The sequence below is a fragment of the Ictidomys tridecemlineatus genome, chromosome 5, assembly GCF_052094955.1.
Source record: "Ictidomys tridecemlineatus isolate mIctTri1 chromosome 5, mIctTri1.hap1, whole genome shotgun sequence".
Classification (NCBI taxonomy): Eukaryota; Metazoa; Chordata; class Mammalia; order Rodentia; family Sciuridae; genus Ictidomys; species Ictidomys tridecemlineatus.
The window spans coordinates 192428080-192454117 of NC_135481.1; the positions used below are offsets into that span (position 1 = coordinate 192428080).

At 47.9% G+C, this 26038-nt stretch overlaps 1 protein-coding gene across 2 annotated transcripts in view; it reads left to right on the plus strand.

The window, feature by feature from the left end:
- The window catches only part of Zfp64 (ZFP64 zinc finger protein), a 71658-nt gene extending 46106 nt beyond the window's left edge, over nt 1-25552 (plus strand). For both annotated transcript variants that reach the window (XM_078051901.1, XM_021726329.3), the window contains 4 exons: nt 16899-17027; nt 17577-17639; nt 21391-21642; nt 24334-25552. In XM_078051901.1, coding sequence (XP_077908027.1) covers nt 16899-17027; nt 17577-17639; nt 21391-21642; nt 24334-25043 — 1154 coding nt within the window. In that variant the 3' untranslated portion in view covers nt 25044-25552. The remainder of the gene's footprint in view (nt 1-16898; nt 17028-17576; nt 17640-21390; nt 21643-24333) is intronic.
- The last annotated feature ends 486 nt before the right edge of the window (nt 25553-26038 follow it).

Here is a 26038-nt window from a genome sequence, read left to right on the forward strand (position 1 = left end):
CAGACCCGTGACCCTCCTTTCTCAGCCTTACCAAGTCATTGGAACCGTAGGCCTACGCCACCAGGCTGGGTCCCTGCAGTCATCTTGGTAGTACATCTTCCCACCTAATCCAGGTAAAGGGCATAGGCACGCCCACATTACCCATAGGCAGGTCTTTTCAGCCAGGACTGGAGGCTGAAACAGGTCCATGGAGAACTGGGGCAATTGGCAAGGAGTGCATTGGTTAAGTACAAGGGCTGTTGGGTCAGAAAGAATTGGATTCAAATCCCAGCTCCACGTCTTCCCAGACATCGGACCCAGATGAATGATCTAACCTCTGAATCTCAGCTTCTCCCTCAATTCATGAGTATAATAACAAGTGCCAAGAAGCCCTTTTAGTTTATTTGTTTATTCATTTATTTTGAGACAGGGTTTAAGTTGCTAAGACTGGCCTCAAGCTTGCAATCCTCCTGCCTCAGCCTCCTGAGTCGATGGGATTACAAGCGTGCACCACCAGGCCCAGCTTCTTTTCAGAAATTCTTATGTTCACTCCTGCCTACGTGTATATATTTTTGTTGTTTTACTTTTTCTTGATTCTTTTTCATGGTCTCTTCCTCTGAATATTGTTCTGTAGCTTGTCTTTCTTTCTCTGTTGATTTAATAATATATCTTTTATTCAGGATTCATGCCCTAAACGTTTATAAAGTTCCTACTGTGCGCCGGGCACTTCTGTATACGAGGTACACCTAGAGGGTGGACTCAGTCCGTGACTCAGATTCCACAGTCATTTCACATCAACTCATGTAAAACCAGCTCATTCTTCCAGGGACGCTTAGACCAGGCTCACATGCGTGCAAGGCCCTGATAACTAGAAAAATACCTGAAGGTATCTGCCGTGCGGAGCAACCAAAGCTTGCCCACAGGCCAGCAGGCCAGATGCCAGAGCTAGATGTTTTAGTTCCGGATTTCTTGGGTGTTCCCTCTGCCGTGATTGAGATGGACGTCCCATATTTGTCTATCTGTCTGGGGTTTGCTGTTCTGCTTTGCTCACCGCTCTCCACCTCCTTCCTCTTTGCATTATCTTGTGGCTTCCGCTTTCCGAGGGTTTTGAAGTCGTTCTAGCATGCACTAGGCAACAGGGTGAGGGGACACGAGCAGGACACCAACAGCAAGTGCTGCACGGCACAGCCTTCCAGTGTCCTGCCGGTCACATCAGCAGATATGAGTACATCCTTCCCTTCCCTCTGCGAAAAGGAGTAGCATGCCCTGTGCAAAACTCGATTCCTTGCTTTTTTATTATTTAATATATTCAGAAGACCCTAACATATTTACACAAAAGAGTGCCCTCCAGCTCAGCTGTAGAGCATTCCCCCTGTGGCTCTGCCGTGGCCCACTTCGAATGACCTGCAGACACACGGGGCTGCTTGAGGGCTTCTGCCATCCTGGAGCTCCGTGAAGAATAATCACGTATTACCCTGGGTGTGTGCGAGGGTAAGAAGAGGGTAGATGGCCAGAATCCCCCTGAGTGTGAGCAAAGCACACGGCCACCTTATCACATCCCCATTCCCAGACTCCCGGGTAGTTTGTGTGACCATGTGACTAGACTCTGCCCAGTGGGACCCCACCAGGGCAGTGTCCACCCTTTCCATCCGCACAGACCTGACCACTTCCCCCAGTTATCCTCCTTCGTTGCCTCGGGATAAGACAGGATAATACCTGCCCAAAGCCGGCCTGAGCTCTGCCCCGGACTCTTCAGGAAGGGAGCAGGTGTCTCAATTGCCGTGACCAAGTGCCATGGACTGTGACTGCGTAGCTTATCAACCACAGAAATCCCTGCTCGACTAGTCCAAGTTCAAGGCCCCAGAGCGTGTCTGGGAAAGGCTGCCTCCTCCCAATGGCACCTCCTAGCTTCACGGCCGTCCCCTGGGGGGAGGCAGTGTGGACGGAGTGGCCTCTCTCGGGAGGGCTCTCCCCCTTCAGGAAGGCTCCACCCCCAGGCCCTAATCACCTCCCGCAGCCCCAACTCTTAACACCATCACCATGGGGCGGGGGGGGGGGGGGAGCATGAATTTGGGGGGCACACAGGCATCAGACCATAGAGGTAAGAAAGGAGCCGGCAATTATGTGATTCTCTCCCTCTGCCACCCAGAGCCTCGGGCATTCGCCTCCCCCCACCTCCTGCACCCCGGCTTGCCCACTGGGGCGTCTCAGCAGTGTCCCCTCTTCACCTCCTGGGCTTTGTACAGGCTCCCCCTTCACCCCCTTCTCTACCCGCCTCCTCTTCGGGACCCTCAGCACCTCAATCATCGTCCTGTGACTTCCCTGAAGCCCTCCTGTTGCGCTCCTGGAGATGAGCGTGTCCTCCGCCCCCAGTGGGGACCAGTGAGTGTTTGTGAAACAAAGGCCAGCCCAGGGAGGGTCCTGGTAGACAGGGAGGATGTGTGGCACTAACAACCCCAAGATGACAGTTGCTTTGTGCGATGTCACTGTTGTCACAAAGGGTGGGAAACATTTTTGGTCGGGGGCAGGTGAAGGAACTGCCCACCCCAGGCCTTCCACACGCTGCGGGGGCTAGGAGCTGAGAACCCTGTTCTTGGAGAACACACTTCTGCAGCTCAGGAAGGCCAAGCCTGTAGCAGCCAGCAGCTGAATGAGAGGCTGTTTTCTCTTTAAAAAGAAAGTGGCCAATGTATAGTATGTCCCCAGTTCTTTCCCTTTCCAAAACTGTGCCTTAGTGACTTGTAAACCAGTTTCTAAAGTGGCTTTATCAATTCACATTCCCATCAGTATATATTGGTTTTTAAATTCTCAGGAAAGCCGACTGTGAACACAGGCCCTAATGCAGCCATTCTGCACCTACACCTTCCTGTGCATAAGAATCACCTGGAGTTCTTGTTAAAATGCAGATTCTGTTTCCAGAGTGTCTCCAAGTTAAACTTGTACACAGAGCACCTGGGGACCTCGTTAAAAAACAGAGCCTGATTCTAATGCTTCTCAAACTTTAATGTGCAGAAAACTCAGCTGGGGGATTTGTTAAATGCAGATTCTGGGTAGAGAGAAACACATGAATCAGGAGACCTGGGTAAGACTGTTCCTGGCTACAGGGCTCCTAATTACCAAACTAAAGAGCGCCCTTGGCAGGGAAGGTGTACCTGTGGTGCAGCCCAGCCTCTGATTGCCTGAGAGTGAGAATAAACAGGCTCCGGGGCGGGGCGGCGGCCACATGCTGAATCTCAAAGACTTAAAGATGCAAAAGTAAAAAAAAGAGAGAGAGAGAGAGAGAGAGAGAGAGAGAGAGAGGCAAAACTAGGCAGCACACTATTAGGTGACAGCGTTTTTCAAATAATGATCATGCAAAATCACACAAGAGGAAGAGGGGGGCAGAAGGCAGGAGAAGCCTCCACATGTGCAGAGTTTCTTTGGCCTAAAGAAGGTTCCATAGCTTTAGCCGGTGCTGGCCACAGGGGTGTTCATTTTATCCCTTAAGTTACACAATTACATTTTGCACATTCTTGTTTGTAGGCTGAATTTTGTGACTTAAAATTTAAAAGCTTGCTGAAAGGTAAGGCGCCCGCTGCCAGTCACTTCAGCCTCACTGCAGACACCTCTGTCCTCCTCCCCAGGGATAGTTCCTGTTACCAGATCCCTGGTCTCCTGAGCATTCACAAGCGCATGTCTACGCATCCAGTCTGTGAAGGAGAGAAAGATATATATATATATAGAGAGAGAGAGAGAGAGAAATGCTATCATATATGTGTTTGTCTACACGAAACAGTGTAATTTATATACTTCCTGGCCTTTGGATGTTTTACTTCATGTATCTTGAAGGATTTTCCATAGCAGTGCACAGACAAATACTTTATTCTTTTAGTTAGTTACATAGAATGCATTCCATTGTATAAAGTTACCATGATTTCATTATTGATTTTAATTATTTCTTTTCATTGTAAGTAGTATATAAATACATTCTCTTAAAAAAATATCACTAAAGATAGATGTAGCCAATATACATTCTTCCTATATTTTTCCTCTGGACTTACATATATTTCACCATGGAAAACATTATGGGCTTTTTAAACTTTATTTTGGTGCTGGGGATTGAACCCAGGACTTTTTTTTTTTTTTTTTTTAGTTATAGGTGAACATAAATTCTTTATTTTATTTTTATGTGGTGCTGAAGATCGAACCCACACTAGGTGAGCACTCTACCTCTGAGCCACAACCCCAGCCCCTGAACCCAGAACTTTGTGCCTGTCAAGCATGCCCTTTCCCCTTGAGCCACACTGCCAGTTGCTAGCATAAATGTATTTGAATATGTGTTTAATTCTAGGTATCTATGTAGATCTTGCCTTTTTCCTTAATGCATTATACCTTGGAGCTTTAGCCAGCATATGTTCATAAATGTGGCTGGTTATTTTTGTCCATTGCCTGACATTTCATGGCAGAGCTAAACCCCAGTCTGATCTGGCCATTCCCCTATTGTTGGACATGTAGGTTATTTCTCAGTTCTGTTGCAGTGGTGTTGCAACAGGCATCCTTGGCCATTCCCCCTTGTGTGCATGTGCAAATGTTTCCTTGCAAGAGAAGAGAGAGAAAGCAGAATTTATAGATCACCGGCAGGGTGCATTTAAAAATCTATTGCCAAACTGCCCTCCAAAGTGGCTGTAAACATTGATGTTCCCACTTGCAGTACATTAGAAGACCAGTCCCCCTGGCATAGATGTTATCAGCACTCATGATTTTTATTGATATGATAGGTGAGAAGAAAAAGGGAATTCATGATTGCCTTAATTTTTATTCTCTTATAATTAGTGAGGCTGAACAACTCATATGATTATTGCCCTGAATCTGCATTTAACAAGTTCCACGGCTTCTGCACATTAAAGTTTGAAAAGCATTAAGATCAGGCTCTGCCTTTTAATGAGGTCCCCAGGTGATCTTCATACACTTTTAACTTTGAGATACTCTGGAACCAGAATCGGCATTTTAGCAGGAACTCCAGATGATTCTTATGCATGGGAAGTTTGAAAAGTATGTAGTTTGAAAAGTTTGTAGTTGTGAAAATGCCGTGTACATGGGGAATAGCTGGGAAATGCTCAGCATGTGTGTTTAATCTTTCAGACAGGTGGACACAGTATTTCAATTTAACTTGACAGTCACTAATCTTAAGTGAGCTTGAGTTTGTTGTCATTTGTTTGTTGTGGGTACCAGGGATTGAACTCAGGGGCACTTAACCACTGAGCCACATCCCAGCCCTTTTTATATTTTATTTAGAGACAGGGTCTCACTGAGTTGCTTAGCACCTTGCTTTTGCTGAGGCTGGCTTTGAACTCATGATCCTCCTACCCCAGCCTCTGGATCCCCTGGGATTTCAGGCCTGCGCCACCATTCCCAGCTTTAATTTTTTGTTTTTTAATGTGCCATATTTCCGTTCTCTGGGAACTCTCTGAATCTTCTTGCTTTGCTTCAAAGACGATAGTGTGGTTTTCCTGTAGCATCTCTGCTGTTACCATCCCCTGGCCCAGGACTGCTGTCTCCCTGGTTCTTCCCGTGGCTGGCTGTCACATTCAGGTTGTAGCTCAAAAGCCACTGCCTCTCTACCACCCTCTCGCTCTCAATCACATCCCTCCCTACTGTTCTGATCCCAGCACTGACCACTATCTGAAGTGACCTTGTGCATTCATTGGTGTGTTACTCCTGACTGCCCTGCTAGGCCCTGTCTGGGATGCCACCTTGTCCCCAGCACCTAGGACAATGCTAGGCAACAGTGTGGGCTCAAAATGCCTTGTCAGATGGACAAATAGATGAATTCCTGATGGAGTATGATGAAGCCATAAGACCTGCTCCTGTCTATCTTTACAGCCCTTCGGAAAGTCATTTGTACCTGGATAAACATTGGCTTGGTCACGCTGTAGTCAATGGAGAGCAGCAGTAGTAACAATAGAAGACGAGAGAGGTGGCTCAGGAGACAGGACCCAGGCCGGGGGCGCTCACACCTGGGAGGCCCGGTATCATGTGCTTTTATCTATGTCTGTCTCTTTAAGAAAGAAGAAAGCTTCACTCACTTAATGTGTGGACTTTAGCTGGTAGGAAAGCAGGAGAACTCTGTGACTCAGAAGAGTTGAGGGCTGTCACCACATGCTTGTTTGCTTCAAATTTATTTCCATGTAAAATGGAATATCTGTGCCTAGTTAAGGGGAACAACCAATTATAGATGAGTGTTAGGTGTTATTATGGATAACTATAACCCTTACCCTATGATTATAAAGAATTATTAACAGAGTAGCGTCTAACAGACAGTATTCTGTGCACCCTGTGTGCATAAACCCATTCATCATAATCCCCTAGTGTAGTGACATTGCCATTTCACCAGTGAAAAAAATGGGACACAGAGCAGCTTTTTTAGAGGATCACACATCAGGGAAGTAACAGGATTCTTTTTTGTGTGCTGGGGATCAAACCCAAGACAAGACCTTGAGCTTGCTCTTCCACTGAGCATACATACCCCCACCCCCCAAAGAGCCAGGTTCAAAGTCAGGCAGGTTCCTGTCTGTACTTAGTTCCTACATTGTGCCGAGACACATCCTCAGCCCTATTTTGTATTTTTTTTTAGGGACAGGGTCTCACTGAGTTGCTTAGCACCTCACCGTTGTTGAGGCTGGCTTTGAACTCAGAATCCTCCTGCCTCAGCCTCCCTGAGCTGCTGGGGTTACTGGCATGTGCCACCAAGCCCAGCCTGCCTCTGGGATCTTCCCGATGCTTTGGAAAGAGATGCTGAGTGACCAGGAAACTCTTGTGTAATTCAGAGGTGCATTATTTATCTCTTGGCAAAATATCTAAGAGTTATGAAAGTTACAGGTTTTCTCCATTATTCTTTTACAAAGTGATAAAAGTGGAGAATTTATTAACTTTCTCTGTGAAGAAAGCAGGCTACCCGGCAGTCATTTATAAAATCAGGATAAAGGCAGCCTATCAAGAATGAGGAAGGAACTTGCTTTCCACAGAATCGTCCTGTGGAGAAAGAATTTTGAAGGGCAGGAGGGACGACTCCCTTGCTATGTGACATTGTTGCTGAAACAAGGAAAGTTGTCACCTGTAAAAGCTGCTCTCTGCATGCTTAAACTTGTCTGTTCAACTGTCTTCTCAAAAATAAAAGAAAGTTTACGTGGGTTTGAAGGCCACTTGATAAAAATATAGTGACTGACACACCCTCTTCAGTTCAATTTGCCTTCTCAGGACAGATGAAAATTTATCAGCCAGATTCCAAACTGGCATAATTGCCAAATATGATTGAAAAGGGGAGAGTCATGACTACTTAAGCATAATATATTTGGCTTTCACTTAGATCTGTATTTCCTGTAACTCACCTATTTTTTTTTATAATTTTCCAATTATGATACTTAAAATCAAGAGGTTAAAACTGAACATGTTAATAAACTTAAGACCGGGACTTTGAAGGGATGTTTTGCAAAATAGCAAAACAATCCTTACAAAAATAAAACCAATCAGTTCTTGCCATTGTACTGGTGGGAAATATTCATACTTTTCACTAGTGTTTTGATGAAATAATACATTCAGCTGGGCATGGTGGAGCATGCCTGTAATCCCAGCATCTTGGGAGGCTGAGGCAGGAGGATCGTGAGTTCACATCGAGCCTCAGCAACTTCACGAGGCACTTTGTAACTCAGCAAGCCCTATCTCTAAATAAAATGTAAAAAGAGGCTGGGGATGTAGCTCAGTGGTTAAGCACCCTTGGGTTCAACTCTCAGTACCAAAAAAAAAAAAAAAAAGAATACATTCAGGGAAAATATAAACTGAGGGGGTAGTAAGATACCATTTTTTTTTTATCAATATAGTTGGCAAAAATGAAGACTTTACAATGAATTTCCTTTATGGGGAAGAGTGTGGCTGCATGTTCTCTCTTAGCCCTTGCTGGGGACACATAGTTGGTGCAATCAGCTTGGTGTTATCTCTTATACTACTCCAAAGTACACATTCACTCAAGAGAAAGCTTGGCAGTTTCACAAAGCTCATGGGTCATAGCAGCACTGTGCACAGTGGCCAAGACCTGGCATGGACCCAAGTGTCCAGCAACAGGACAGTCAATCAACCATGTTTTTTTTTTTTCACACAATGAAATATTACATATAAGTCAAAATGGGTGAGCAATAACAGCAATTTGGATGCTCTTAGAAATAATATAAGGTGTGGGAAAAAGTAATTCCTGGAATATTATGTACCCTTTTATGAAGTCCTTTAAAATTAAAATTGTACACATTTTTTTTTTTTTTTGTGGTGCTGGGGATTGAACTCATGGCTTTGTTCATACAAGGCAAGCACTCTACCAACTGAGCTATACCCCCAGCCCACATTTTTATTTTTTTAAATACTCCCAGAGCCAGGAAACCCCAGTAAACATTCTTTATAACTTTGTTTTATTTTTGCATGTGGTGCTGAGGATCAAACCCAGTAACTCAAGGGTGCTAGGCAAGCACTCTACCACTGAGCCCCAGCCCCAGTCCCCAAATGGTGTATGTTTTTAGAAATACATGTTGGTGTAATAAAACTTGCTTAAGAGAAAAAGGCAAAGGAGTGAAGTTGGTAATGTTCCTTTTGATGGTTATCAAATGGGGAAAGGAGTGGAGGGAACATAGAGATGTAGCTTGAGGTTAAAGTTACTAGATTTTAGGTGGGAAGAATTTCTCTCTTACTTATTGTATCACAATAAGCCAAAAGGCACCCAAGCAACCCCACAGAAGCAAATCAGCAATAGCACAGTAATGATTATGTGTCATGGACCAGGAATCGATTGTGTGCACAGGAGGCGAAGTAATGCCCACCTGGAGTAAATGCACTGGTGTGTACACACACCTGGCAGTATAAAGGAGGGTCCCTATGTCCGCCGCTCCTCTGCCCTGGGTGCCCCCCACCCTTCCCCAGAGGCAGTCACTGTTCCTAGTTTATCCCGACTCCCCAGGCATTTTCAGGAGCCACCATGAACAGCAGTACAAGTATGTCTCCAAATGCGTACAGATATGGGTAGCTACGCACACAGCCCAAAGAGACTAAAAGTTGCTTTTGTAAGTCTTGGGGATTTAACCTTGAATGACTTCACCCAGCTTTACACAAACATTCCTAAGTTGATTCACAACTTGAAAAATCCAGGGGAACTTTGAGGAAAACAACTCAGCTTTTGAGAAATGTAAAAATGCACTTCTTACAGGCCCTGCCACGGGGGGGTTGTCAACATACCCTCTGTAACGGAGGGCCTATCACAAACGCTGTTGACGCCCACAGGACCCGGCAGGCCATCTTTCTTGGACTCTCCACACCATAAAACTCACCTGCACTGATTGTAAAATACAGATCAGGGGGCCCTAACCCACGAATTCGGAGCTGAACCTGGCTGGGTCTTTAACAACAGGGCCCCCCCCCACGTGATTCTCAGGTTCAGGCAAGCTTGGGGCGCAGCCCTGCCTTAAGTAACTCCCCAATTTGAAGAAAGTAAACACCTGTGGGATGTAGGTGGCTTCCTCGCTCCTTGTTGGATGTGGTTCATGTGGTGCAAGGAGGGTTCCCCTCGGGTCTCATCAAGGACCCAGCTAGTCTGAGCATGAACGCCAATTAGCCTAAACCCCCGAGGACCGCGCCTGAGTCACCTGCGAGGCGGGGCCGGCGCCCTCGGCCTCAGAGGCTCCTCCTGTGTGGTCCTCGACCCGGGGCGCCACGGTCCTAGGACAGGAGCTTGGCCCGGGAGCTGGGAGCAGCGTGCGGGGCGGGAGGGATAACAACACAGATTCCTGCCCTCAGCCGCCAAACCCAGAACTTGGCGGAATCTGCATTTTAACCGACTTCTCCAGGAACAGTTCACCCCGCATTTGGAGACACTCTGGTCCCCTCTAAATGTTATATTCGACTCCGCAGCCAAGGTTGAGAAGCACGAGTGGAGGTCGTTCTCCTCCACCTTGGCGGCGCATCGGAATAACCCTGGGAGCTTTTTAAAAAATAGACCAACGCCCAGGTCCCAGCCCAGACCAATTAAGAGCGAGTGTAAAAGCGCGGCGTGAGCGGCAGCGGCATCACCTGGGAGCTCGTTAGAAATACAGAAGCTCGGGCCCCACCCTAGACCCACACAGTCAGAATCTGCATTTTAACGAGATCCCCAGTGACTCGTGCGCACATTAAAGTTGGAGGAGAGCTGCGCTTCTGAAATTTTAATGGGCAAAGGAATCACCTGGGATCTCGTTAAAATGCAGACATGGTTTCTCCAACTTTAATGTGCATGCGAATCACCTGGGGATCTTGTTAAAATGCAGATTCTGCTTCAGCGGGTCTGGGGTGGAGCCCGAGAGTCTGCATTTCTAACGAGCTCTCGGGTGGTGCGGGCTGCCCCGGCGTGGACCACTCGTGCGCAGGACCCCTGAGGTCTCGGCTCCAGGCCAATCAGCCGTCAGGGCTCGGAATAAATCCTCGCGCTCGGCTGAGGAGCTGAGTCGCCGGGACGTGCGCCTTCCGGCTGAGCAGGGGGCAATTTCCGAACTCGGGGAATTCGCTGGGTGAAGTAGGCCACTCGCACCCACCCGCCGGGTGCCTCGCCCTCGCGCCATGTCGCGTCGCAAGCAGGCCAAGCCCCAGCATCTCAACTCCGAGGAGTTCGCCGAGGTGGGCCCGCAGGTGACGGAGGAGCTGAGTGAGTAGGGACGCCCTGCTTGGGAGTTGGGGACAGTTGCTCTGCCGTCCTTAGAACCGAGTGGGGACGAGTCTGGGCAGGGGGCGTAGAATGGAGAAGTAAGCTTCCAAGTGGTGTCCTGGACCTCGGACCTGGGCGCGCCCGCCCCGGCCTTTGTGAATGACATGTCCCCCCTGGTAAACGACACCCTCGGAAGGTGACTGTGCCCCTCCCTCTGCGGATTCCCCCGGCTACTCCCGCACGCGCTGACAAACGCCTGGTTCGCCTCCCAGACACGCTGGAAGGACACCTCGGAGGCTGTCTTTGGGGTGTGCGGGCTCCCTGGGCAGCGCGCTCGGAAGGTGGACATTCAGGGACCTGCGTTGGTCCCAGGGATGGGGTGGTATTCCTATCGGGTGCCAGACCTGGGGCTCGAGACTGCAGAAGAACAAAGCAATGAACAAGGAGGACAAAATTCGGTGTTCCTTAGCTTGTGGTCCAGTGGGGACGAGAGAGTGGCGCGTGAGATTAACCAGTCAAACGTAGGACGCGTTAAGAGATCAGTGCTGGAAAAATCATGCCAACGCCAAGAAGGGGACTTGTGAAGTGTGGTGGCGGCAATGGGGGGCATTTCAAATGCGTTGTCCAAGGAAGGTCTCACGGAGGGGGCACCTTCGCGGGAACCGAAGGCTGGGAGCGAGCGGTGGAGACCGCGGGGCGGGGCGGGGCGGGGCGGTCTGGGCCAGGGAAACGCCGGCGCAGAGGCTGGAACCTGGGGGTCAGTGGAGGTCCGAGACCTGGTGTCAGCGCAGCACGGGTTGTGACTGAGGCGGGAATCACTGGGGGCGGGATTCAGGACAGTGATAGGGTCATCCCAGCTGCCACGTGGACTCCTGGCAAAGACGGCTGCGACGTGGACTGGCTACCCTAACCCCGCGGGGTAGCATGTCTCCCTACCCCCAACCCCGGAGATCACAGGATCCTCTTCCTGAGAAAAGCCTGCGGGAGGGGAGCTTTTCTAAGTCGCGGAATTCCTTGTCACCCTTGGCACACCCCGCCCCCATCGGAATCTCTGCGGGAGGGTGGTGATCTGCACTTCTAAGGAGCTTCTCCTGAGTGTCTAACGCTCAAGCCAAGACAATGTGGGTTCCTACTTTTCTCTCTGCCTTCCCCTTTTTCCTAAGTAAGGGGGTGGGGAGAGGAGTTTGCCCTGGACTTTCTCGTCTTCTCCCCTGTATTTTCCCTGCCCAGAAAGCGGTGGGGGCTGGGTATCTGGTCCTCTCTCTTTGAGAGAGCTCACACCTCCAGCAGTGCTGGCGCCCCGTTATCTTCAGCACCACCCTCCATGACCATGGGTCAGATGGGCTTTGACTACACCTTCTGGAGAAAGTGGTGGAGGGAGGTACTTTAATGAAAGTCTTCTAAAGTAATAGTTTGCATTTGGGGAAAAATTAAATCAAAAAATAAAGCTTAGCTTAAGCAAAGTACATGAGGACCCATGTGCCTGAGACCTAGGTAGGCTGGAACTGTAGGGTCCCCCTGGAGTGGGAGGCAGGGTTCCTGCTGATCCTCTGCATAAAGGGAGAGTTGGGAGGTTCTGGGGATATTGACTCTTTGAGGGAAGTGATTATGGAAGAGAATTGCTGAAAACTGGGCCTGGAGCTCAAAGTCAGTGCTCTGAGCTACTTTTTATTTCTGTGAACAGTCCTGGTTCTCGGGGAGTAGGAAATGTGTGGTGTGTTCTGGTCAACTCTAGGCGCCCTGCAGCAGGAGCAGGGCTTGTTAGTGTGCCTGGGCCCAGCCAGGGCTGGAGGAAAGGGATCTTGGAACTAATTCGCTCTATGTGCACAGCTTGGGTCTCTGACCCTGAGCAAGGGGCGGGGCCTTTTCATTAGGGTGAAGCTATTCTTGAGTTGCAAGGCCACTTGCAAACTAAGGAGCTTTTGGAGGGGAATGTAGTGGGAAAGGCTAAATTGTTAGACCTCCCATCACCACCAGTGAAGATGGAATGATGGTCAGCAAAACAACCAGATGCAGAAGACCAGCAACTTCTCCACTCTTCTGGGAGTGGAACCTAGGGACCTGGTTCAGGTCAGGCAAGTACTCTGCCACAGAGCGACTTTGCCAGCGCCACCAGTGACTTCTCAAAGGGCAACAGTGCTTGCTGTGCTAACCTGGTGTCTGACAAGCCTGGCACCCCCACTTTCAAGCTCAAGGGGTCTCTCCCCCAGCTGTGCCTTCCTCAGGAGAGTGGGCTTCTACTTGCTTTGGACTCCTAGATGCGCCAAGGTGGAGGCTCCTCTCGCCTCCCCATCAGAGGCTCTCCTGGGTGTGGTTAGTGTTGGATGCAGTCCCAGGGGCTCTACAGACCCATCTTTTTTTTTTCTTTTGCCTTTTTTCAAGTTTTCATTAGAAACGTGCATGTTCCTCCCCCTGACAGTCCAGGAGCTCTTAAGTGTACCTCAGTGAATGAAACGAACATTTATACTGTGCTGACTTTGGCGCCACGAATCTTCATCCATCCATGTCTATGAGACAGGCACCATAATGTCCATTACAGATGTGGAACCCAGGAACAGGGAGGTTCAGTAACTCACCCAGGGCCACACAACAAATAAATGGTGGAACTGAAGTTCGTAACTGCCGAGCTGGCTTCCCAAACAGTTCCCTAAACCCCTGTTTAACAACACCTCATTTAGGTTTCAGTTTTCGGTCTAACTTGACCACCGTGGAATAAGAAACCCTGGAGATTTTAATGGTTTTCTTTAAAATGTGAATTGTTAATTAGTACAAGATTTTGTTTGTGCCCTCCCCTGAAGGGCATAGGTTGGGCACCGTAGGTTTCAGTCAACTAGAATCTTCCATCCCTGTAACCCTGAAGGTCTCTGGGCTTCTTCCCTCCATTCTCATGGAGCAGAATTTTTCAGTGTGATTCCCAGACTACCAGTATCAGCATCAACTGGGGACTTGTTAGAAATAAAAAAAATTACCAGTTCTACCCTAGACCTACTGAGGCAGGAGCTCTAGAGATGGGGCCCAAGCCACCTGTGACTTAACAAGCTCTCTAGGTGATTCTGATGCACACTCATGTTTGGGAACCACTGGATGAGAGTTATTCCACGAATGGGCTGGGTGTGGGTGTGGGTATGGGTGCGGGTGTGCGCTCACGCGAATGTGTGCAGATTGCAGAAATGTACTAAAATGGAAAAGATATTTCATCCCCTAAGCATCCATACAGCTACCTTTCAAAGGATCCCAGCTGCATGCTCACCACAGTCATCACAGTCCTGGAAATCTCTGGGATAAGAGCTGGTCAGCCATAGAATCCTTAATCCTTTGCTTAAAACTTGCTCTGTACATGGTAGACATGCTGGCATTTTATACCTTTATTTAAGAAGTCTCCAAAGTCTAAACCAAGGAAGCCACCCATGCATAAAATGTGTCATCAGTAGCTAGAACAGAACATAGGAAACTGCATTATAATGCTAAATGTCATTAAAGTCTTGGTTGACACAGGGTTCCTCAGTGCTTCTCAGACCTCGCATGCATGAGTCTCCTAGGGATGCTGCAAGGGTCCAGGCTGATGGTGTGGGTCTGAGGTGGGGCCTGAGGTTCTGCTTTTTTTTTTTTTTTTTTTAAGATACACATGACATAGAGTGTGAGGTTTGGCATTCTTTACTAGCTCCCAGATGGTGCTGATGCTTCGGCCACCGCCCTTTGGGAAGCACAGGTTTAAATCTCACAAGGAGTATCTTAAAAATTCACATTCCTGGGATCTACCCCAACTCTCTGCACATCCACCTCCTAGTCTTTGAGTCTGGGATGAGCTCTCTGATTGAGGTGATTCTGACACAGGGGGTGTCAGATCCCACTGGGATCACTAACATGCGTCTAGTTGGCACCGTTGACATTTAGGCCACTTCTTTTGGGTAGGGGGTGTCCTACACATTATTGTATGTCCAGCTGCATCCCTGCCTTCACCCCCTATCAAACATGCATGTACACAGATTGTGACAATCAATCGTGTCCCCAGGCATTGCCAAATGGTCCTCATTTGAGAGCCGATGGGTTCTATCACTTGTTCAGACCCTTGTTATGGGGCTTCAGGTACCCAACTGCTTGGATGTGACAGTCATAGCTCTACTCACTTTGGCATCTGAAGCCAGGTATCTGTGAGCATTTTCTCAACATGTTATCCTGAGAGCTGACAGTTTTCATCTCCTTTAACTGTACAACTCTCAGGCATGTAAATTGTCACTTGATGAGTGAACCGAGGCTCAGAAGGGTTAAGTAACTTGCCAGTAGTCATACAGCTAGCACATAGCTGAACAAACTATCTTCCTAGGACTGAAGTCCACACCAGTGTGCTTTGGGTTGCTAATGGCAAAGCTCTCATTAAAGATAGAATCCATCTTTTATTATAATCTGCAGCCAAAAGTTCTCATACCTTGACCTGTAATTCATAAACTAGTCCACATCTCTGTTTGTTTTTCAAAATCTCACATTGACAGCACTCCCGCTTGGATTTCAGTCTATTTGAAGATAAATTACCTTTGAGTTATTTAGGAACTTAAGTAAGTTATTCCTAAATAACTTATTTAAATACTTATTAAAGTTATTTAGTCTTTGTTATAGAAATTCTTAACTTCATGTGGGTCAATCTCACCCATAGGCTTGTCTAACCATTTTGCAGGTAAGAATGTCGATTTCACACGGTTCAGTCGTACTGCAAATAGAATAATGGCACAAACTGATACACCTATTGCTCAGCTTCACAGTTAACAATTCATGGGGCTGGAGATGTGGCTCGGTGGTAGAGTGCTCACTTAGCATGTCCAAGGTTCTGGGTTCAATCCACCACCCAGCACCACCAAAAAAAAAAATCACAGTTTAACATATATAACAGCAACAATTAACTCCACATGGCCAATCACATTCCTCCTGCACACCACTATTCTACCCTGAATATTTTATACCACTTGGAAACATGTCCAAATCGTCCCCAAACCATGAGGATGCATTGAATTCATTTCATCTTCACACCCCTAAAATCTACAACTCTGCCAAGCTCTCGGGGAGTCGGCACACTCTCACTCTTAAGTGGATCTTACAGTGTGTGACCCAATGTGTGACCCAATAAGGCTCTAGTATTTTAGATCCGCATCCCAAGTCCTTCCGTCTATGGTTTTACCTCTTCAATCTTCACATTGTTTGTTGGTGTAACTGGTTTTTGCTGGAGAGCAAATGATACTCAAAGCAAGGTCTGGGCCTGTTGAACTGAAACAAATCCTGTCATCCCAGCTACTGGGTGGGGGTGCTCAGGCAGGAGGATCCCAAGGGCCAGGCCAGCTCAGCAGCAGAGCCAGGCCCTTTCTCAGAATATAAAAGGGCTGGAAATGGGGCTGGAGATGTGGCTCAAGCAGTAGTGCGCTCGCCTGGCCGCACGCATGCATGCGGCCCGGGTTCGATCCTCAGCAAGACATACAAAGATGTTGTGTCTCCTGAAAACTGGGGGAAAAAAAAAAAAAAAAAAGAGGGCTGGGAATGTGGCTCAGAGGTAGAGCACCCTGAGTTTAATCCCCAGGGCTGGGGGAATAGTATCAAATCAAGTGGAAGCATTTAAAGCCTGCACTTGACATTGCCAGGGCCTCCAGCTTCCAGTCATATCTAATCATAACAATTTTTGGACCTTTCTATCATTTTCCTTGTAATTCATGTTATGTTTGACAAAAGTATCAGCCTGTGACAAATTGGAAATTGTTTTTAAAAACTAGGACTTCAAGTCATTCTCGGTGTGCTTAAGTGGCTTTGAGTTGGAATTGTGCCACAGATGTTAATCCCTCTGTCACCTGTGTTTCTAGGAAATTGGTAGTTACAGGAAGAAGACTTTTGCAAGACAAACTGTAATGTCCATGGCTTCCATTTTTTTAAAAATGTTTTTGGAAGCCAGGTACAGGGGTGCGCACCTGTAATCCCAGTGACTTGGGAGGCTGAGGCAGAAGGATTACAAGTTCGAGGCCAGCCTTAGCAACTTAGTGTCACCCTGTCTCCAATTTTTAAAAAGGGCTGGAGATGTGGCTCAGTGGTGAAGCACCCATGGGTTCAGTCTCTAATGTAAAAAAAAAAAAAAAAAAAAGGGGGGGGGGAGAAAACCAGGTAAAGGAAAGTGTGATCAGCTAAACCTACGTCTCGGACTCGCCTTGGTGGTTGTGGTTGAGAAATTCGGTGACGCTTCATGTCTCAATTTCAGCTTCAGAACGAGACAGTCACATTCCAAAGCCAAAGCCTCCTGAAGGCGGAGACACCCAAAAGGCTCCCTCAGAGTCAAGGGAACAAACGGCCACCCTTGGAGAGAGGACATTCAACTGCTGCTATCCAGGTATAGTACACCTGGCGCCCGGAGCCCCTTCCCTGTGCCAGCTCCTTGGGAATTCACTCACCGGTCCCTGCATCCTCCCACAAGGTCAGGACCTGGGGAAATCCATATCCACACATAGTCTTCCTGGGGGGGCGGGGGGGGGGGGCTCCAGAAGTCGTGGAGCATCCAGAGCTCCTTGTCACGCCCAACAGAACATCAGATTCGTAGTAGCTTCTATTCGGAAATCCCAGGTGCCCCTTAACTTGGGAGGGGTCACTTCTGGATGAATTCATTGAAACTATCCTAAGTCGAAAATACGCCTAGATTACCAACTGTCGTCTCGGAACACTTACCTTAGCCTACAGCTGGGCACAGCCGGCTAACAGAAGCCTATTTTATAGTCGAGAGCTATCTTGGGTGGGTAACTTATCGAATACCAGATGGAAGGTGAAAACCAATGATGGAGAGAGTACACTCTCACTCCGCCATGAAGTTGACAATCACGAGTCAAACCCTGGTAGATGGTTGGGACTGTGTGTGTTTTAAGAACTGTGCTGTCTTCCCTTCCAGGGTGCCACTTCAAAACTGTTCACGGCATGAAAGACTTGGACCGCCATCTAAGAATCCACACAGGTGAGTGCCCATGCACATGTTCAGCAGGCCTGGGATGTGAGGGAGGGCAGGGTACCAGGACCCAGCAATGGTAGCTTCTTAGAAACAGTCACTGTGTGGACCTGCAACCCATCAAGGACTTTTGCAAACTGCTGAATTCTAATCTATTGGTCTGTTTTGCACTCTGAATCTTATCCATGCTTTATTTTGTCATTTGGAAAAGGCTGGTTTACCATTTCATTATGCCATGGGGGGGAAATTCACTTGTTGATGTCTTCTCAGAAGATCTAAGTGCAGGTTGAATATCCTTTATCCAAAATGCTTGGGACAGAAATATTTCAGATTTTGGAGTTTTTTGTTTTGTTTTTCTAATTTTCAGTTATTTGCAGAGACTTTACCAGTTGAGCATCCCTAATTGGAAAAATTCAAAATTCTCTGAGATGTGGAACTTTTGGAGCCTTGTGATGAATTAGGCATGTTCCATAGGTTGAAAAAAGCTGTGAAACCAAGAGTCAGACCTGTCTTCCAGAATCCTACGGCTAGAGAGCCCAAGAGTCCTCATGGTACTCTGGGTCTTTTTCCTTGATAACAGGCTCACTTAGTTCAAGGGGGGGGGATACTGGGGATTGAACTTGGGCACTCAACCACTGAGTCACATCCCCAGCCTCTTTTTTTTTTGTAATTTATTTAGAGATGGGGCCTCTCTGAGTTGCTTAGCACCTTGCCATTGCTGCTGAGGCTGGTGTTGGACTCGGGATCCTCCTGCTTCAGCCTCCGCAGCCCCTGGAATTAGACGAGCACCAGCACGCCTGGCCCCCCTTAGTTCATTTTTAAGAATGTCTGCCAAACACTGAGTATGAAAAGCACTGAATAAAAATCACGACTTGTCAGTTGTTGTTCATCAAAATGGTGTGACGTGGGGAAACCACTAGCTCAGCTTCAGTGTGCCTGTCACACAAGCATGTTCCCTAGAGGAACTTCAGGTTGCCGCAGCACCTGGAGCTTGCTTCCCACTTCATCACGCAGAACTTACTCGGGGGCGACCGAGTCTGTTTTTACTGCTTCCTCGCTGCGCTCTGAGTGGACCTGACTCTCTTCCTGGGGGCGGGTGGCCGTGGCCCGCAGAGCTGGTGCTACCCAGCAGGTCTGCCCCACCCTGCTCCCGTGTCAGCACAAATATCAACAGTGACAAAGACAAGCCGTGTGTACTAGAATGGAAATACACTGGACCACAGACTCCCAAGGAAGTCTCCGACCCCCCCCCCAGCACCACTGACTCGCCTGGAGAGCGGGCAGCTAGTTTGGCAGGTGTAAAGAGGGTCTAGGGCGCGGATGGGCAGCTAGACCGTGTGCCCAGTGCCCGGGGCGCAGCCCTGCAGGAGATGTGTCCCCCAGGAGGGTGGAGGAATATACTGGCTGTGGTCACGTCGGGGAGGTCCTGGAAAGCCGGGCCTTGAGCCTACATTGGTTCACCTTTTCATTGACCTTCATTCTGAGGTTACGTTAGTATTTTAATACCTTAAATGCCAGTTCATTCCAGGGGAAGAAAAACGAAATAATTTTGAAATACATAATAGAAATAGGATGCCCTGTAGAGAGGGAGAAAAGCAGAATAGAAATATGCTCTGGGGCCGGGGTTGAGGCCCAGGGGTGGAGCACTTCCCGCGCATGCGTGGGGCACCAGGTTCGATTCCGGCACCACATAAAAATAATGAAGGTATTGTGTCCATCCACAACTAAAAAAAATATTTTTTTTAAATATGCTTTATTCCTACTGTGCCCCATGCAAAACCTTGAGAATAAAAGCATCATGTTAACAGGAATTATTTCTGAATGGAAAATTTTAAAACGGCTTATTCTCTCATACAATGAGTGTATCAGCAAATACGCCTCTGTTTGTGTATATTTACGCACATAGCTTTCATTTTCCGGTTTTTTTAATCACTCCATTGAAAAGTGAATAAAGCCTTGTTTGAACGTACAGTGCCAGAATGAATTCCCTTTGCCACCTCTGCTTCCTTACCAGCACCCCCTGCCTTCCCTGCATCAGAATCCATCTGGAAGACACAAAAGCTGCTACATTCTTAGACAACAGCCCCACGTGTACTTTCTAAGAAACTGAAATGCCCCAGAGCTGTAATTCAAATGGTGTGATAAATGGGGGGAGGGGGAGTGCTGGGATGTAGCTCAGTGGGGGAGCACTTGCCTCACAAGTACAAGGGCCTGGGTTCAATTCCCAGCACCACAAAAAAAAAAGAAGGCTGGAAACCGGTGGGGGAGGGGCAAGAGGAGTGTCGGGCCATTGGAGGAATGGATATGGCCCAGTCAGCAGTCAATCAGGATGATGTCACCTCTCCATTCCAAGTGGAGTATGTGCAACCTTAAGCCAGTAACTAGGAGGACAAGGCTGTCTTTCATGCGAATAAGCTGGAGGAGAAGATCAATTAAAACTTATAACAGGACAGAATGTCCAGACTACATGGTTGTTATGTGTCAAAGGCCGTAAGCAATGAAGTTCAAGTTTGATGAGGATACTATATTTTATTCATCAGGCTGGCTGAAGTTAGCGAATTACAGAACACCATATGCCACTGTTCATTTAACCATTACTCCACCCCCCTTCCCTAGCTGCCAGTTAAGATGAGACTGTGGTTATATTAGGGTGAAGACTGGGGTTGGGAGCAAGCCAGCAAGAAAGGCATAAACACTGTCATGCAAAGATATTTGAAAATGGTCTATGTGTAGCTGGGCACAGTGGTGCATGCCTATAATCCCAGTGTCTCGGGAAGCTGAGGCAGGAGGATCGAAAGTTCAAAGCCAGCCTCAGCAACCGTAAGATGCTAAGCAACTCGGTGAGACCCTTTCTCCAAATATAAAACAAAATAGGGCTGGGATGTGGCTCAGTGGTCGAGTGCCCTGGGTCCAATCCCTGGTAACGGTAACAACAACAAAAAAGGAATGGTGTGTGGGTAGGCTGCAGCTCCTTGCTGTCGGCCTCTCCACTCTAATGTTCCTGGCGGTTCTTGGGGACAGCCTGGGTGGACAACCGTGTGCACATGAAGGTTTTCTCCTGCCATCATTACCAGTGACTCTGAGTGCCTCTCTGCTAGTCAGCCTACTTATAAGTCTTATTTTGCCTCCCCTGGTTATTTCCATAATTTCAGAACTCCTGTTTGCTTTAACAGCTGCAAGCTCTGAGTAGGGCATGTCTTGGATCTCATGTTTATTGGATCAGCCGAGGGTAGTTGCAGGGGTGGAACTCTGTGCTGGCTGGAGAGGTCCTGGACATGGGGTTCTCCACTAACCAGGGTCTCTCCAGCTACCAAGGCCTTGTACTCTTTCTCAGGCCTCAGTATCCTCATTTACTGCCAGCCTGGGTGACAGTGAGTATACTGGAGGGCATCAGCAAAGGAAGAAGTCCACCTGAGCATTCTCAACTAGTAGCCAGAAAGCTGCCAGAGGCCCGCCCCCCAATACCTGCTGCCCTGGTCCTGGCTACTTCTGTAACCACTCCCTTTGGTTACAGAAGGGAGTCTGGCCTATGATTTGCTTCCATCTGAGTTTTGTCTCCTTTCCCTGAGGGTTCCTTCTTTCTCAGCCATCAATGAATGGCATGCTTCTTTTTCCCAATGTGCTGATTTAGCCTTCAGTCAGGGTCTCCCCGTCCTCAGGCCTTGGGAAAGGAGGCAGAGGCCATTTGCCCATCTTGGTTCAATCTGTCGTCCTCCTGGTTAGTTGACACTTAAAACCTTGAATCCTTATGTGTTTGAAGGAGACAAACCACACAAGTGTGAGTTCTGTGACAAGTGCTTCAGCCGGAAAGACAACCTGACCATGCACATGCGGTGTCACACCAGCGTGAAACCACACAAGTGTCACCTGTGTGACTATGCTGCCGTGGACAGCAGCAGCCTCAAGAAGCACCTGCGGATCCATTCAGATGAGCGGCCCTACAAATGCCAGCTCTGCCCCTACGCCAGCCGCAACTCCAGCCAGCTCACCGTCCACCTGCGCTCCCACACAGGTAAGTCTGGCCCACAGACCTCAGGACCTTGCTTTTCTCTAATTTCTTAACCTCCTTTTACTTAAAACAAGAGCAACTTTAAATGACATGGTGGTAGAAGCAAAGGAATTTGGAGTTTGTGGTTATGTGACTTGTCAAGGTTTTCTTTACCACAACAGCAGCTTTCAGTAAAACAGTCTGACGGCTGAGTTTTATAACTTACCTGCGGAAATATAGGTTGGGATGGGCACTCAGTATGACAGCCAAGCAACAAAGGATGTATCTCAAATAAACATTGGCTCTGGAAACTGGGCGTTTCAGTATTTGACTTTGTGTGGTTTAACCAGGGGATGTGGCAAAGTCAGTTGAATATAATTGCAAATCAGACTTCTTGAAACGTTTCCTTCCCTGCTGTGGACCCCACCAAAATTCTAGAAAAACAGGACCAACCCATTGTGGCACAGAAAATTGGGGGGATGAAACATTCTTAGTGAGGCTCATGATGAGCATTTCTAAAGAGTTTATGGATGGCATCAAGCAGATAGGAAAATGCAAACATTTAAAATTGACTAAAGAGAGCTGTATCCAAGTTGACAAATGCAGGCAGCCATGAAGGTGAGAGCCAATCTTTCCAGCCAATGTCTGAATGCCCTTCGAGCTCTCGACGTGGAGTTAGCCAAGTGGACAAGGAGACAGCCAAGGCCTCAAAGCTCAGGGGAGAAGCCAACACCCATACAAAAACCAGTCAGTCTGCTCAGAAGCAGGCATCAAGTTCTCATCCTTAAACCAGGCTATCTTTCTAAATATGGTCAGCCAAGGATTGTGAGCTATTTGAAAGAAATGTATGACATGACATGAAATGTACCAACTGTAACCAATAATGAATCCCCAAAGTAAGAGGGTCCTTAGGCAATAGACAAAAAAAAAGTTTGCTTTCTGTTTGCTGACAACAACTAGCAAAAATGTTCCATCTAGAACATTAGAGCTCTATGAAGAGATAGAACAAAGACATGAACTAAACCCAGAGCTATTAGCAATAAGGTTAAAGAAGTTTCCCAGTAATGAGTGGAGGAAATTGGGGTAGAGAACTGAGAATAAAAACTGTAACGTGGGGTTCTGAGGAGGCCTAGGAAGAAAAGAAATAGAAGTGAGAAAATCAAATGAGCAACTAAAAGGATCCCACAATTATAAGGGGCCAGGAAAATGAGAGAGCTCACAAGATGCCAACCAGGAGGAAGGGAGTTGGAAGGGAAGAGCCATACCTAGAAAGACTTCTCGGCAGATCGCCTCCTAGAGATGGTGAAACTCACCCTCAAAGTTGAGAAATGATTTTGACCTTAGAATTCTGTACCCAGCTAAATTGTCTTGTGTATGAGTGTGAAATAGAAGTAAATGTAAGGATTCAAGACTGTTCTCCCAGCCACCAAAGTGGAAGTTACTAGAAGATACTCTTGTAGCAAAAAAAGGGAGGAAACACAGTGTCATGAAATATATTGTGTGTGATGGAGTATAGCTACCTGGCATTGCAGCAAGGAGAGGTGTCGGGATAATACATGAAAGAACATTGAGGGGTGGGGAAAATTCACAAAAAGCATTTTTTTTAATCACATGAAGTAAAAATTAAGAGACTGGATAACTTTTGATATATGTGAGTTTTTTTTTTTTTAACTCAAAAACCGCACAGCCCCAATCAAGAACCAAGCTAAGTAGTGGCCAAAAATGAGCATGTGAAGAAAAGAACAGCTTAACCTTGATGGTCATTGACACTAGCCACTGGTTGGGTGTGACGATGGCCCTATAAGAAGATGGTTGTTATTCTGGTGCCATCTTTGATTCTGACAAATATCACATACTCTATCCTCACTTAAATTATTTGTAGTTTGGTTCCAGAGTTGAAATCTGAATATGACTAACATATGGGAATTCACAGGACAGAATGGAAACGTTTTTTTGACTTAAATGTACAAATAAAGCTGCTTCTACTAAGTGAGGAGTTAATGGGGAGAGGAGAGGGATCCTCACCGAACCTCACTCAGATGGACTAAACCCTGTTACCTTTAGGAGGTAGCTTGAGAGGGCAGGAGCCATCGCCTACAGCTTGCAGGAGGTGGCTGGCTGGCTGGGATGAGTGACATTCTTATCCTTGCTCAGAGGATATGACTTTTCATCATGTGTCCCTGTCCCTACTACTGCAGTCATCTGTGAATTTATACATAAAACTAAATCTGTAGTTAGAAAACTTAAAAAAAACTTTCAACTAGTAATACAAGCCAAATAACTGATTGTAACATAAACACTGTGGTTAGCCTGTTCCTAAATCTTACCTTTATTTGGAAAATGCATGTGACCTACACCTCACCTCTTCTTCCACTTTTAATTCCAAGATGTCAGTTAAAGAGTTTCAATCTAAAATTCAACTGTCATCCAGAGTAGACTTGGAGGTCATGAGATCTCCATCAAATCCCTGATACTTGACCCCCAAGCCTCAGTTGTCCCATGTGTCAGATGGGTGTAATGGTCCTCTAAGCTCATTACAGGACCATTGTGTGAGGGCTTGGTCAGTTGGTGCCCAGGGTAAGCGTGTTCTCAGAAGTTGCCAGTAGTTGGAGTTCGGAACACCCGGTCTTCTGGCCGCGGCCAGGTGTGCTGATGCATGTTTGGGGGAGTTCTGTTTGCTGCCTGCTCTAATGGAAACGCACCTTCCGTTGCTAGGGGACACCCCCTTCCAGTGCTGGCTCTGTAGCGCCAAGTTCAAAATCAGCTCGGACTTGAAAAGGCACATGATCGTGCACTCGGGGGAGAAGCCTTTCAAGTGCGAGTTCTGCGACGTGCGCTGCACCATGAAGGCGAACCTCAAGTCGCACATCCGCATCAAGCACACCTTCAAGTGTCTGCACTGCGCCTTCCAGGGCCGGGACCGGGCCGACCTCCTGGAGCACAGCCGGCTGCACCAGGCCGACCACCCCGAGAAGTGCCCCGAGTGCAGCTATTCCTGCTCCAGCGCTGCGGCCCTGCGCGTGCACAGCAGGGTCCACTGCAAAGACCGTCCCTTCAAATGTGACTTCTGCAGCTTCGACACCAAGCGGCCCAGCAGCCTGGCCAAGCACATCGACAAGCTGCACAGGGATGAGGTCAAGACCGAGAACAGGGCCCCGCAGGGCAGGGAAGGGCTCAGGGAGAGCGGCGCCCACCAGATGGCCAAGATCGTGACCCAGAGGGCCTTCCGCTGCGAGACCTGCGGTGCCTCCTTCGTCAGGGGCGACTCCCTGAGATGCCATAAAAAGCAGCACGGCGACCAGAGTGGAAACAAGAACTCGGACTTGGTCACCTTCCCGCCTGAAAGCAGCGCCTCGGGACAGCTCGGCCCCCTGGTCTCTGTGGGACAGCTGGAGGCCCCCCTGGAGCCCAGCCATGGCCTCTAGTGCAGTCAGGGTGGGCTGTCGGGGTTCCAGGCAGGGCCAGGCGGACCGTCCATTCGGGAGCTGGCTGTCTCACCTCCCGGGCCTCCAGCAGCCCAGGTTGAAGCAACTGTAACATGGGGACAGGCCTTACCCGAGCCACATCACGGAGACACTCCTTGACACTGCCTGAGCAGTTTGCCTGGGCTGCTCAAAGGTGGGGACCACGGATTCTGCTCCGTCCAGCAGACAGACTTGTCCGTGATGGACTCCGACTTTAAAACTGACCCATCCCTGATGGACTTGTTCAGCTAATTAGAGGACGTAGAAAACTAAAACCGAACTGATCTGTAGAGTGGGGAGGGTTAAGTGGAGGATGGGATATGTGGAGGGTAATGGTGGGGGCCTGGGAAAGTTATATTTCTTAACCTGGTTAGTGATCGCAAGAGCATCTGCCTTATACATTTGTGTGGTTTCTTTTATCTGTTTTACAATAAAAAGGCAGACTCATCTGTAGAGTGACAGAAGAGGAACACGATTTTTCTTTACATTCCTCCATACTCGGGTTATGGTAGAGGAAAGGCTTCCCGAGCCCCATCCATTCAGTGACTTAATTGTAAATCCCATGCACTTGGGATTTAGCCTTACAGTGATGCAAAATGCAGTTTGACCTGGAGGTGGCGCCAAAGGTCAAGCTAATGGTAGCGCAGCCTGCGCGGTGGGCGGTAGAATTTGAACAACAGAAGAGTTGTGTCAGAAAGAAAAGTGGCAGGGTGGTAAGCTCTGGACCTGGTTCTGGGATGTGAGATATTTGGAACAGCCTAAAGCTGAGGTTTTTCGCAGCACAAAATGCACTTGGTGTTTGCTAAATGACACAGGTGAAAATCTAACCCTCATAAGCAGACTTTATCCTGGGGTTGACACTCAGGAGGCTAGAGGATCCCTGTGGATATATCATTTATCCAGAGCTGATTTGTTTGTCTACTTCAGTGTCTTTCCTTTCAATACAAACTTTGTTT